General features: G+C 39.4%; 1 protein-coding gene across 2 annotated transcripts in view; it reads left to right on the plus strand.

The window, feature by feature from the left end:
- Window positions 1-12,665, plus strand: part of PARVA (parvin alpha) — a 67,651-nt gene that overhangs the window by 38,392 nt on the left and 16,594 nt on the right. For both annotated transcript variants that reach the window (XM_027881791.1, XM_027881792.1), the window contains exons 2-6: window positions 5,010-5,099; window positions 5,198-5,268; window positions 5,900-6,002; window positions 7,903-8,043; window positions 10,014-10,129. In XM_027881791.1, coding sequence (XP_027737592.1) covers window positions 5,010-5,099; window positions 5,198-5,268; window positions 5,900-6,002; window positions 7,903-8,043; window positions 10,014-10,129 — 521 coding nt within the window. The remainder of the gene's footprint in view (window positions 1-5,009; window positions 5,100-5,197; window positions 5,269-5,899; window positions 6,003-7,902; window positions 8,044-10,013; window positions 10,130-12,665) is intronic.

Below are 12,665 nucleotides of genomic sequence, written 5' to 3' on the forward strand. Positions count from 1 at the left end.
ACTCAGCTTCCACCAAAAAAAAAAAAAAACAAAAACAAAACAACAGACCCAAAAACAACAAACTCAACTGAAGCACATGCAACCTTCAAAATGGCAGAGAAGACCTTGAATGGAGAACTCTTAGACTAGAGAAAGAAAGCAGTTAAAGAACTGCAGAAATGTTGTATATATTTATGTAGGCGTATGTGCATATGTTTAAATCTCCTGGTTTTGAAAGATTGAGGCCAGAAGCATCGTAGCATTGTGCTCCTCCAGAATTAGGGCTCAGTTCTAGTTAGTCACAGACTTCCAAAATCGATCCATTACTGTTGTAGCACTTGAGTAATTTTAGTTTTGTAAGTACGGAATCAATTACATGGGAAGACATGGCTGTAGCACTCAGAGGAGAGACTATTTAACACTACATCTTGCTGTATTTATTTTATGATTCTTTGGATAGATATGCTAAAATATGTCTAAACCACAGAGTGTGTTGGGTGATGTGGCATTTCTGAGCTCGGTTAAATAATGAGATGTGTTTCATTCAAATCAGAATAACGTTAAGCCCTGAATACTAAATAGGGCAGCAAAAAGCCTTCAGCACACAAAATAAACAAGTAAAAAACCCAAATGAAACTGTCTAATAAATACAACGTGGAGCAACAGGCTGCATGCACTAGAGGAATTAAGCCAATTTAAACCGTATGGGCAGTGCTCCACTTTCAGATGTGCTCGGTGTCCAGCAGTTCCAATGGCAGTTGGATGCACACATCAAAGGGCAGAGCCTGGCTCAGAGCACCAGCATGGATTTGATAGCATAGGTTTATGACCTTGTAATCCTAGACCATCTAAAACAGTAAGAATTCCATCCAGCTTAAAATAGCTGCTGTAGCTGCTGTTGATACAGTCTTGTGGGCTCCCCGGCTCTGGGGCCAAATTTGGTGCTGGCGTGGTGGGAGGAAGTCTGTTGACAGCTGATAGCAGTGGAGTTGCACTTGATTACATCATAAGAAATCTGGCACGTGGAGCTGAATCAGAACTCTGAGCAAAAATGTCCATTCTTCATCCCGAGTTAAAACGGACTTGTCCATTGCCAGTCGGCGGAGGTTTGTGTGGCCCATCTGTAACTGTTGCTTTTAAGGGTCCTGCACTAAAAGTACATTCAGCCCCCAGTTCCACTCAGCGTGGTGACTGAAAAAAAAAAAGCCATGAAGGACTGGATTTTACTCTCATGTCCAAAAGGATAAAGCCTCTAATCCTACCAGTATAAGCATGATGAGCATAAGTCCTATGGTAGCTGATGAACTTGGCTGTGTCTGGGTCACAACAGAGGATGAGAAAAGAAAAGTGGTCTTAACTCTAATTGCTGGGGTCATCCAGTGGCCAAGCATGCCCAAAGTCAAACAGACAACTCTGTGGATACTCTCCTTCAGAGGAGCCGCCGCAGGTCCCAGTGCACTGGTCTGGCTCCTGGCACCTGGTGAGGTATTCATGAACTGCTGCAGGTACATCCCCTCCTCCTCTCCTTGGGCTTTACACTGTAAGACTCAGAGTGGAGGTTTTACTAATACTCCAAAGTAATTCCTCAAAGTATTAAAAAAATTAGATTATTTTATTTTAATTTCAGCTACTGCAAAAATTGCTCTAATACTGTGTTCTTTGTTTTTATTAAAATACTAAGTTGCTGAAGTGATTTTCATGAAAATTAATTAAAACAAATTAATGAAAGGCAGCTGAAAAGTGGATTCCTCTGCTGAAACTGTGGTATGCAAACTCAACCTCAATCACATATTTGTGGTTCCTCTACAAACACCTAAGTGTATAGCAGTGATTTGTCACGTTTGGGTTTTTTAATGGCAATTCTTAGAAAGTGAGTGTATACTACATAGTACATTTTCCCTCACTTTACATACAGCTAGATGTAATACATGTGCTTACCTGCTCCATTTAGTAGTATTACTAATCTGTAGTTAAGTCTTTGCTCTTCAGTATTGGGAAAGAAATGAAAAGATGCTATAAGACTCAGGCTTTCTCCATCATCTTTTCTGCTTGTAGGGAACAGGAGGGCAGGAGGAGTCTTTATTATGGGATTAATACCAACCTGGGGCAGGGCTTGTACACTGTAGAATGCAGTGGCTGAGGAGGAGCTGTCCTCTCTGCAAACTGGATCCATCTGGGATCTTTGGATCATTTGGAGGTGTGTTGGGTAGGTTCTGCATATGTGCAGAACTCTGGCAGGTGTGCAAAATGTATTTGCAGTTTGGATGAGCTGCTTACAGCAGCCTACAGAAAACAGGGCTTAGCCCCTCCTGTACAATAAATATCACACTTGCATTCTAGAACACGTCAATGTATTGGTTCCCTGTGTATGTTTATTATTATTTTCCTCGTATTTTTTGTTCCCTTTCCATGCAAAGATATGGCAGGGATTTGTTTGCTTTCTGTTATTTTCAGAAACTCTGGTAATATGATGAAGGTCATGTTATTAAAAGTAGAATGTAATAGTTGTGCACGTTGGAGGACAAATGTGGGGAGGTTCAGTGGGCCTTGTAAAGAATTCCTTACATAACGTTCAACTTTGGAAGGTCCGCTCGGTCTCCTTGGAGAAGTGTCAGCTCTGCCAGCGGGTTGCTCCCTGGAGAGAGTAACCAAAAGTTTTCATTATTGTCCTTCACTATGAAAATGAGCTGACTGCTTTCTCCAGTGTGTCTTGCCCAAGCAGAGCTTTGAGCCCTTTGGGACCGGGGAGCTCAGTGGAGGCAGTTGGCTTGAACAGATTTTAGTTACTGAGCTCCCTCTTGGGATTGGTGTGAAAAAAACCCCACATTTTTTGCTCAGGAACTTTTGTGTAGAAGTCCTCCATGAACTAAAGACGTCAAAACAGAAAGACCTCCACATGGTCTACCCACTGACATTTTTATGCCCATAACCATTTGGAACAAAAATAAAAATAAATAAAAAAAAAAAAATTAAAAATCAAAGAGCTTAATAAAACCAACAGTTATTTTCTCCAAGGAATGCTAACAATTCCAACAATTGCCATTAAGTGTAAACAGTTCCTGAGACTGTGCATGCTAGACCAAATTCATCCTTGGTATAACTCCTCAGAACTCAGTGGACTTACATAAGGGATTAATTTGGTCCATTGCTCTCAGCCATCAGTTTTAGAGAATACACAACAACCAAGGGAACTATTGTCAACATTACTTTATGACTCTTTAGTGCTGCTCAGTATTTGTACTTTACAGATACACAAGCAGGGTGAGTGTGTGGAGTGAAGTTACGGGTTCAGTATTGAAGGCAGTGGATTTTTCAAAGATATTTTTGTTCAGTTGAAAGTAATAAGGATTCCAGCATTCACAACCATGATTGCTGTGAATCTTACGTAGATACCTGAATAGAGCTGCACAGATTCTTGAAACATGCACAGGCATTTCATCCGGCAGACCACAAAACATTTCACAAAGCATAGAAAATATTTGCAAAGTTTTAAGTTCTGTTATCACACAACAGACTGATTATCACAGTGTTCACATGAAATTTAACTACACTTCCAAAAGCTAACTTTTGAGTCAGTCACAAAACACAAGATCTCTAAAGTACTTTTCTGTTTTCTCCCAACCTAAATTGTTTCTGTAATTTTCAGAATAAACTGAGGAAAGCATCAGCCGGTAAATGTGAACTATTGGGCCGTGAATCTGCATCTGTACGTAAATCAAATACATTAGTTCACATCAGAAGGTGTAGAAAACTACCTAAATCTACAGGACATATACAGGATCATTGAATTAAGTTTAAACTATGACTGAAACAGATGTGCTAACAACACCTTTTAAAGGTCTGTACACTGGAAAGTGAGTGATCAAAACAACATTTTTTACTTGTCATTCATAAGACAGCAATCCTCTTTCCTGGTTTGATAAACCAGGTTTGCACTGATTTCTTGGTTACAAAGCAAGATACAAACTTGTGGGTTCCCTCCCTGCACAGTGCTGTGAGTTTTTCCATAGCAGTAGGATTAGTATATTGACTTGTTTGTATTTATTCTTGTCTGTTAAGGAGGCATGTTTGGACAGGAAAGGAAAAGTTTTTGTCTTTGCAACCTACTAAAGTTTTGGGTCACCCAGAGAAATGAATGAAGTTGCTCTGAACTGTACTGGGTACAGAACTAGTGACAGTCCTCCTTTTGCACCAGTTCTCTGGATCTTTCTGTTTCTATGTTCTCAGAGCATGCATTACAAGAAGATTGATTTTTTTAGTATTTGGGGGCTTTGGCTGAGTAAGGACTCATCGGTATTTCACGACAACTGCAGATATCTTCAAACTATGGGATCTTGGATCACTTCCCCTGCTCCTGTGTTCAAGCTCTTTCTCAACCTATTACTGAACTCGACACTCCGGCAGTACTTTTGAGGTTTCCTCATTTTACACCTGTGTCTTACTGCTGTGTTTTGTGCTAAGGAAAGGCCAAGGACACAGGCCAGAAGCATCCCAGAGCTTGCTCTAGCTGGGCTGTCTCTGACCTGAACAACAGAGGTAGCCAAGAGCTGCAGCTGCACCTTCAGTCCTGAATAGTTTCTCAGTGTGGCAACTCCTGCATGGATATATAGCCATGCCCGGCTCTTCTCAAGTAGCTAAACTTGAAGCATTTCCAGAGTAAGGGTGACATAGCTGAGAGCAATAATCATTTCCCTTAGCTAAAATGATTCATTAGTGTTAAAATGTCAGGACCATTAAAATGCAAGTGAGCCTTTTAAAATTTGAGGACAATGGGCCTTATCCTGGAAGAGATTTGAGATAATTGCACGAATTCCAGTACCATTACCCACAAAAAATTTACTCGTGCAAGTAAAGGTTTGTTGGCTGGACCTCCAATTTTTGTTAGCAATCCTTTATTGTTGTAATTACACCTAGTGGCTTATCTAATAGAGTCATATTCTTATAAAGAATTAATTCTACTTCTAGCAAGAGTGAAATAGTAAGTAAAATTAAATTGAAATTTGACCAAGCTCTTCTTTTTTATTTCCTAGTATCTGAATTACAGGAAGAAGGAATGAATGCCATTAACTTGCCTCTCAGTCCAATTCCATTTGAACTAGACCCTGAGGACACTATGCTAGGTAATTCACAACAATTTTACATCTCAACATAAAAGCTTGATGTAAAATAAAGTGTCATGCTGTAATAGCTACTAATATCTTTCTTTTAAACCTTCCAGAGGAAAATGAAGTCCGAACAATGGTTGATCCAAATTCAAGAAATGACCCAAAATTACAAGAACTAATGAAGGTAATGAAAAGCATGTCAACACTCTCAGGAAAGTGAAACTATTTTTTTAATGCTACCCCTGCCTCTTTCATTTGAACACTTCAAAGCATTGGTTAGATATTAATTAAATGGAACCATGTGGTGTGCACATTCCAGTGAAATGGGCAGGTCATTTGCTGCAGAATCTTTCTGTAAATGTGACACAGAGAGACTCGAGAATTTCAATGAAAATCCCAAGTCCACATTCTCAGTGCCATCCCATCACCAACATAAGATCACACTGGCTTTCCGTCGTCTTTTTGATTCTTGAGGTTAGAACTTTAGCAGGATGCCTCATTAGATTCAACTTCAGAACCTTTTGCTTCACAATAAAATGTTAAAATGCAACTGAAAGCAAGAGAAACATTTCACTCCAGAAGGCACTGAATGAATTGGTATTTGTCTAGACCTTGTGGTACATTGACACAGCCGCCTTAGAAGGGTCTTTCCTGAGTCTTTCCCGTTTGCTTCCCATGGTGTTTCAGGCTGTATTTTGAGCCATTGCAATTTGGTATCCTTTCTACTAAGTATTTTCATCACTGTACAGAATGACATGTGTTTTAAATTGCAAATGAATAGTGTATAATACTGCCAAATTGTGTTTCCCATATAGGTATTAATTGACTGGATTAATGATGTGTTGGTAGGAGAGAGGATTATTGTGAAAGACTTGGCTGAAGACCTGTATGATGGACAAGTTTTGCAGAAATTATTTGGTAAGAAAAAAATATACGTGCACGCTGTTAAGGCACTTTGTCAATAAGTGGATCTCTTATTCCTACTTAGGAGCCTCGGTATCATCTTACATTTATGCCACTAAGTGATATAAAAATAGCATTGTATTATGAGGCCCTTGAGCAATAGGCTGCATGCACAATCCTCAGAGCTGCAGTGCAATGTGTGGTGCTCTGCAGTTGATGAGAACAGCATAAAGCCTACCTGGGGTGCTAGAGAGGGAGGGTTCTTGTCTTGGCAACAGTATTCACTCCAATTAGATTTATTATCTGCATATGTGCTGCACAAACTTAACCGTGTTACAAGTGGAAAGTAAATTTGAAGGAAAGGGTATTTTCAGTACAACGGTGGATGTTTTTAATCTCTGCTCATTCCATACTGTAGTTTATTCACATTGCGAAGTTCCTCTGGAAAGTTGGAATTTCTCTCAGATTTGATGTCTGGCTTTTAACGTTGCTGAGGTAATGGTGCCCAGTGGACTGCAAACTGAGCTTCAGCTGAGAAACAGATAAAGAAAAGAAACTGCTAATGCAGAGCTGGCATGTGCTTTTTACAGTGCTGGCTTGGAAGCCATTTTCATAGTTATTACAGCTCATAAAGTCTCCAGTAAATTTCTTTTCAGTATCTAAAATGAATCTTGAAACATCATGTGAGCACTTACAATAAAGACTACACAGACTATTCCCTTCTATGAATGGTTGAGCTATTGAATATGTTGTGATGGACTGGATATGCCCCAGACTGAGCAATTTGATTCTCATGGGCAGACCTCCAGTGACCTCACCCAAAATTCAAAGAATGCATATCAGATGCAGCCTGGCTCTTAAATGTGCGTATAATTATCCAGCATTTATAGATTTCGGTGGAATCTTTTCCATTACCCTCAATTCCTTGTGGATCAGGTCTATGCTGACTGAAGACTTCGGTCTTGTTGTGAGAGTGATTCTGAGGAGGCACAAGAAACCCATGGAGACAGCAGTCTCTCAGGCAGGATTAGAATACAGCAGGGTTAGGAGAGAGCAGTCTCTTAAACTGGTAGCTCAGGCTCACTCCCTATGGGAAGATACTCAGTTCCTTTTGATGAGAATAAGATCAGCTCTTACCAAATAAGATATCTCTTAATGAAATATTCTTTCATAGAAGTAAATTGATAGATGACCAAACAATTTTTTCTGATGTTGTCATCTTACTGCTAAAGTTTCTTTGCTTACTATTTAAATGTAAACACTAAGCTGTGTATGATATACATAGCAATCTGTCCAATCAGTAACACACCAGTTCATAAAGTATCTTAAAATCTACTGCAAATTTTGAGTGCAGAAAAAGGCTGTGGTTGCATAGTAAGACATTGCCTGAGGTTTTAGTTGTTTTCATGCCTCCAAAAAACTTGTTTGCATTTCTTTGGTGCATCCTCCACCTCTGCGAATATGGAATCACTTCACTTTTATCACAAATGGGCCAAGTAAAATTTTTTAATCTCCTGCATCTGAGGTAGAAGCTGAGAGGCTGAGACTGATGAAACAAATCTGAAAGGTGGTGTCTGTTTCCTAGGTTTGATGGTCTGCTGTTCAAGCCACTCTCATGCAGAGTGATACTCTCTCATGCAGCAGCAATAGAAGTATTGGGCCATACAGGGAGTCTGGTGCTCCCTGAAGGGAGTTTCAGCAAATACTTGTTAGCCAGTGGTGTGATACTTGGCCTTCCCACTGGCAATGTGTAACTAAAGGGAAAATAGGATCTTATCTTTAGGTGCTCAGTAGGGTGGGGGAAAGTAGATCTGGAAGAAAACTTAAGATAATTTTAAACCTAGGAAATGGAATGTCTTTGTATTCTTCATGGAGTTGACAATTGGTTTTTCTGTTTTTTCTTCTGTCATTTCAGAGAAGCTTGAAAGTGAGAAGCTGAATGTTGCAGAAGTTACTCAATCTGAAATTGCTCAGAAGCAGAAGCTACAGACAGTGCTTGAAAAGATCAATGAAACCCTTAAACTCCCCCCAAGAAGCATTAAATGGAACGTTGACTGTAAGTTGTGCTTGCTGTGCTGTTCTCATTTGCTGGCAGCTGGGAGTCTGTAGGTGCTGTCTGGAATTCTGAAATATCCAATGATAAGGGAAGGCTGAAATCTGTTATTTATGGTAGGACCTGCTCTGAAGGGCATTTCCAGATATGGTGCACTCTACCCTCTTTAGTGGTGCTCAACCTTCAGTTTCAATGAACTGTCTTTTCAGAGTCTGTCAAAGTATGGTGGTTTTGTTCTAAAGTCCATGTGCATACCAGCTTAAGTTTTCTGTTACCAAATAGGTTTGTTGAAACAGGCAGGTACCTGTATAAATACAATAGACAGGCAGGAGGAAGATTAGGTCCTAGAACTCTTTATCTGTGTAAAATTTGCAACATAGATAGGAATAATATTTCCTGCTCATTTAAGGCTAAGTCTGAACTACTAGTTTCGATTACAAAACTCTCATCAAGGTTAGTTCTGAGTCCTTCTGTTTTATGTATTAAAAATGAATATAGCAATATCTAACAGAAATACCTTCAGTGGTCCAACATGAGACATTTTGGTGCATATATACTGTAGAAACCAGGTTACTAGTTTTAGAAAATTAGGCCTCTTAATCTGTTTTAAGTTTGGTTTTTAGAATCATTTTATGCTGGTGAATACCTTGACTTGTACATAGCGGTTTTACTGTCTCCTATACCTGTTTTGACCTGAGCAGTTTTGTATCCTGTTCCATTCACAACCAATTAGTGAGAGGGAGAGAAATATCACAAGGGATGAGGAGTGAACATTAGGCATTCTGACTTGCTCCTTTGTGTGGTCTTGCTGAATTTTCTGTCCCCTTCTCTTTTCCATGTCCCCCCCGGTTTTTTCCATTCTCTGTTTTGCAGCTGGAGGCAGGGTGTGTGGAGTGGCCTGAAAATTTAACTTCTAGTTTTAATTTAATGTTTTACATGTGTTTTAGGGCTGAAGTAGAGATAGACAGCAGCAGCTGGACCCAGCTGTGGCACACACCAGTGCCAGGCAGACAGACATGTTTGTAGTGTTCTCCTAAAGCGCCTCATCCATGAGCACTGGCACTCCAGCAAAATTTGACAGCAAAGCCACATTTTATATGAATTGGTATCTCCATGGCATAGTTGAGACTTGCATTAGAAGATAATGAAGAAGCATATTTTAGTGCTTTACCAGTGAGGTAAGGTAGGAGTTATTGGTTAGTTCAAGACAAGAAACTTCAAGTGCACTGTACTGTAGCTGTGAAAGATCATTTAGGAATACTGCTCTGGGAAATGCAAAAACAAATTAGAAGAAGAAAGGCAATAATAAGAATTAGAAATTACTCACTTTTATGCCAATGGTTTGATACTTGATTAAGGATTTCCTACAGCATGGCTTTTGATATCTTGTAAGTTGTGTTAGTGTTAACTACCCCTATGAAACCTGCTGTGAAAAAGCTTCAGTAACAGAACTATAACAACTTCATGAGGAATGTTTGAGTCATTGAGTTTAGTAAGTTATTGCTTAAGACTTCTGCCAAAATAGGCTCGTTTATCATCCTGAAGACATTGTGACACTTAAAAATGAATAAGTGCATGTTATGAGTACAAAAATATCTTTCTGATAGTCCATAAATCCTTATTGAAATAAAAGGAATAAAGGAGAGGCAAGGAGAATGCAGAGACAGCACTTAAACTGCCGTACATGAAATCTGGCTTTTGGATTAGCTTTAGATTTCCATCTACACAAGCCTATGGCATCCAGACGTGTTGCAAAGAGTAGCACTTCAGTGCTGACACACGTTGCTGACTGGGTCTCATTCTCACAGCCTGTTGAGCAGAGGAGCCCAGAAGAGACAAGGTGCCTTAAAAGTGCCCCTGGCTCCAGGTGGGAAGAGGAAAAGATTCCCATAATTCTTACATCCTAAGAAGTAAAAAATACGTGTCCCAGTTACTTTGCAGTTTGTAACTTGTGCTTTTGATATCTATTTCAGCTGTTCACGCTAAAAGTCTCGTAGCAATACTTCATCTTCTGGTTGCATTATCTCAGTATTTTCGAGCACCAATCAGACTCCCCGATCATGTGTCCATTCAAGTGGTTGTTGTGCAGGTAAGAGGGGCATTAAACAGCTCTTGGTAGTGTTGTGAAAATGACTGAGGGGTTTCTTAAGAAATGCCTCTAGAGTTTCTGTTTGGATGGGCATTTGTGTGTCTCTTTGGCTGGCGAGAAACACATGTGCATCTTCCCTGCTGACAGTGCTTCAACCAGAAAAAGGCAGAAGTGCTTTCCCAGATTGAGCTGTGGCTCAGAATATCTTATTTTGATTGTGAAGTGGCCAGACTGTGACATTAAAAATATATGAAGCATTATTATTGTTGGAATGTGTTTATCCCTCAGTGTGATCTCTAGAATTATTATTTTTCCCATTTTTTGACGGTCTTCTCACTTGTGTAGAGATTCAAATCATTCTTGGCACTGAATGATGAATTGTCACTGTTTATTACATTCAGATTCATGTTAGGTGACTAAATATTCTTTTTCAGCCTTGTGCATACTAATTTAGTCTGATTACAGTGTTGGTTTTCTCATAAGCACGCAAAAAAACCCCCATCAACTAAATCTTTTGTGTCAGTCGGTCTCCTTATTAGAGCCTCATCCATTCGAACTCTTTATGTTATTCTGTTCATCATTTTTCTTTCAGTTGGACTTGTGTGTGCCCTATCTTATTTGGCCTCTTCCCATTTAATCTGCTTTTCTTTCTCTCCAATTAACTTTGCCTTTATTTTTCCCACTGTAACTGTCTTTATTTATGCCTTTTAGCTGATGTTACCCCGAAGTAACTGGTGGAAAGAGCTATTGCTCAAGTTTTGTGTGACTGAAAATCTGTGAGACAGATCTGAGAAAGTAACTGCTCTTTTTTCCAGCATTCAAATGGGATAAGTTTTGTAATTTGGGGAGAAATCTGAAGGAGAGTCTGGTAAATGTATCACTGGTGCCTGGTGATGACTCATTGACTCTCAGGTTCTGCTTCATGGGTTTCTCTACAGATAATGAAAGGGAATCCCAGAAATCTGCATTTAGGCTTCAGAGGAATATAGTTTTCAAGCACTTTCCTTTGGCTATTGTAGATGTATTATTTTCACTGCTTTATCTCAAAGTTCCACCAAAACCAGCTTAAGAAATTGGGAATACAGTGGGCAGGACATCTTTATGCTGAGAAACTAAACAAGAAAAAGAGCACAGTCCTACAATAGAGAAGCAGATTTGCTGTCACTCCACACATCCAGACAAAATTCCCATTGAAATCAATAGATATAATTGTCCTCCTGTTTAATAGGCTAATGTAGTTCAACAGCAAATCCACTGAAGTCAGTACAGATAAACCGATTTAAAAACAGTAAGTAGTGGGAGAATCTGGCTCACTGCTTTGCACAGCTCAGGCTCAGGCGCCAGTGAATTGTGGAGAAAGCATTTGCAGCAGAATAAAATCCAAGTAATGTTGCAGAAGATTTTGTCCTGCAGACCCCAAGCTGGGTGAAAGCTGCTCAGTGGAACTCCAAAGCTGTGCTGATTCCTGTTAACAGAGGGTGGGGGCCAGTATACTTACTGTAATTGTTTGAGGCATTTATCGTTTTTATTTTATGGTGAATGGGGTTTTTTTGCTTATTTTTTAAATCTGTCTTCTGTGTCCCGTGGAACTAATTCTATGTAAAGCATCATGTACCATTTGAACTCAGTGGAGGTTTTAATCAACGATCGGCAGATCCTAAAGCCTAGTTTAGTGGTCAGACTTGCACACCTCAAGTTCTAAACTCTCATACGTTCTGTAAAGTAAGATCAAGCCTAGGGAAGCTTAACAGACTATGTGGTAGCTGGTTTTAAATTCTATTGTACATGCTTCAATGAAGAGAACAGTAGAGAAAGAGAAATTAAAAGAACAAAGTCCTTTTATGAAGTCTTTAAGGACTACTTTAGTTCATGTCATGTTTTTTCTAGGTGTAGAAACACATAAAATCTGAGGGTTGTTGTGTTGGCTGGGTGTAGTTCATTGAAACAGAAACAAAGATATTTGTGAAACAAAAAATGTGCTCATGCTCAACAGGTTCTTAGGAAAGCTTGTTTCCTTTGGCTGTTTTGTACAAAAGCTGTTAGCAATGAGAGTAATATGAAGTCTGTGTTATGAGCTGCTTTGGGAAAAAATGTGATAGTTGGACCTTCTGTAGCTATTCTGTTATGTTATATTATTTTCTTTTCCTTTCGTACTAATGGAATGAATAATTTTGAACAAAGCCCAGGCTTTGTTTGATCGTATCTACTGAAACAAGGGAGAGCTTTTTTAGAGAGCTGGATCTTGTCATCATGTTGCCTCTTTTTAAAAATTATTTATTTATGCCATCCATGAATGATTAGATGACAGATTGTTTGTGTGCAAGAGATGTAAGTCAGAGAGTATAAGAATGCAGCGGCAGGGCAGCCAGTATGGCTGCAGTATATTCTGGGACAGCACTTCTTGGGTGCATAAACTACTCTTAGGCAAAGCTAGGAAATTAGTGAGACTAGATGAAGATGTACATCACAAACTTAACTGGAGATCATTGGTCACACTATCCGGAAAGGTCTGAAATGTTTCAGAGAAACTTTGGCT

The sequence above is a fragment of the Empidonax traillii genome, unplaced genomic scaffold (genome assembly GCF_003031625.1).
Source record: "Empidonax traillii isolate 1590-97213 ecotype Southwest subspecies unplaced genomic scaffold, ASM303162v1 scaffold95:size1152806, whole genome shotgun sequence".
NCBI lineage: Eukaryota > Metazoa > Chordata > Aves > Passeriformes > Tyrannidae > Empidonax > Empidonax traillii.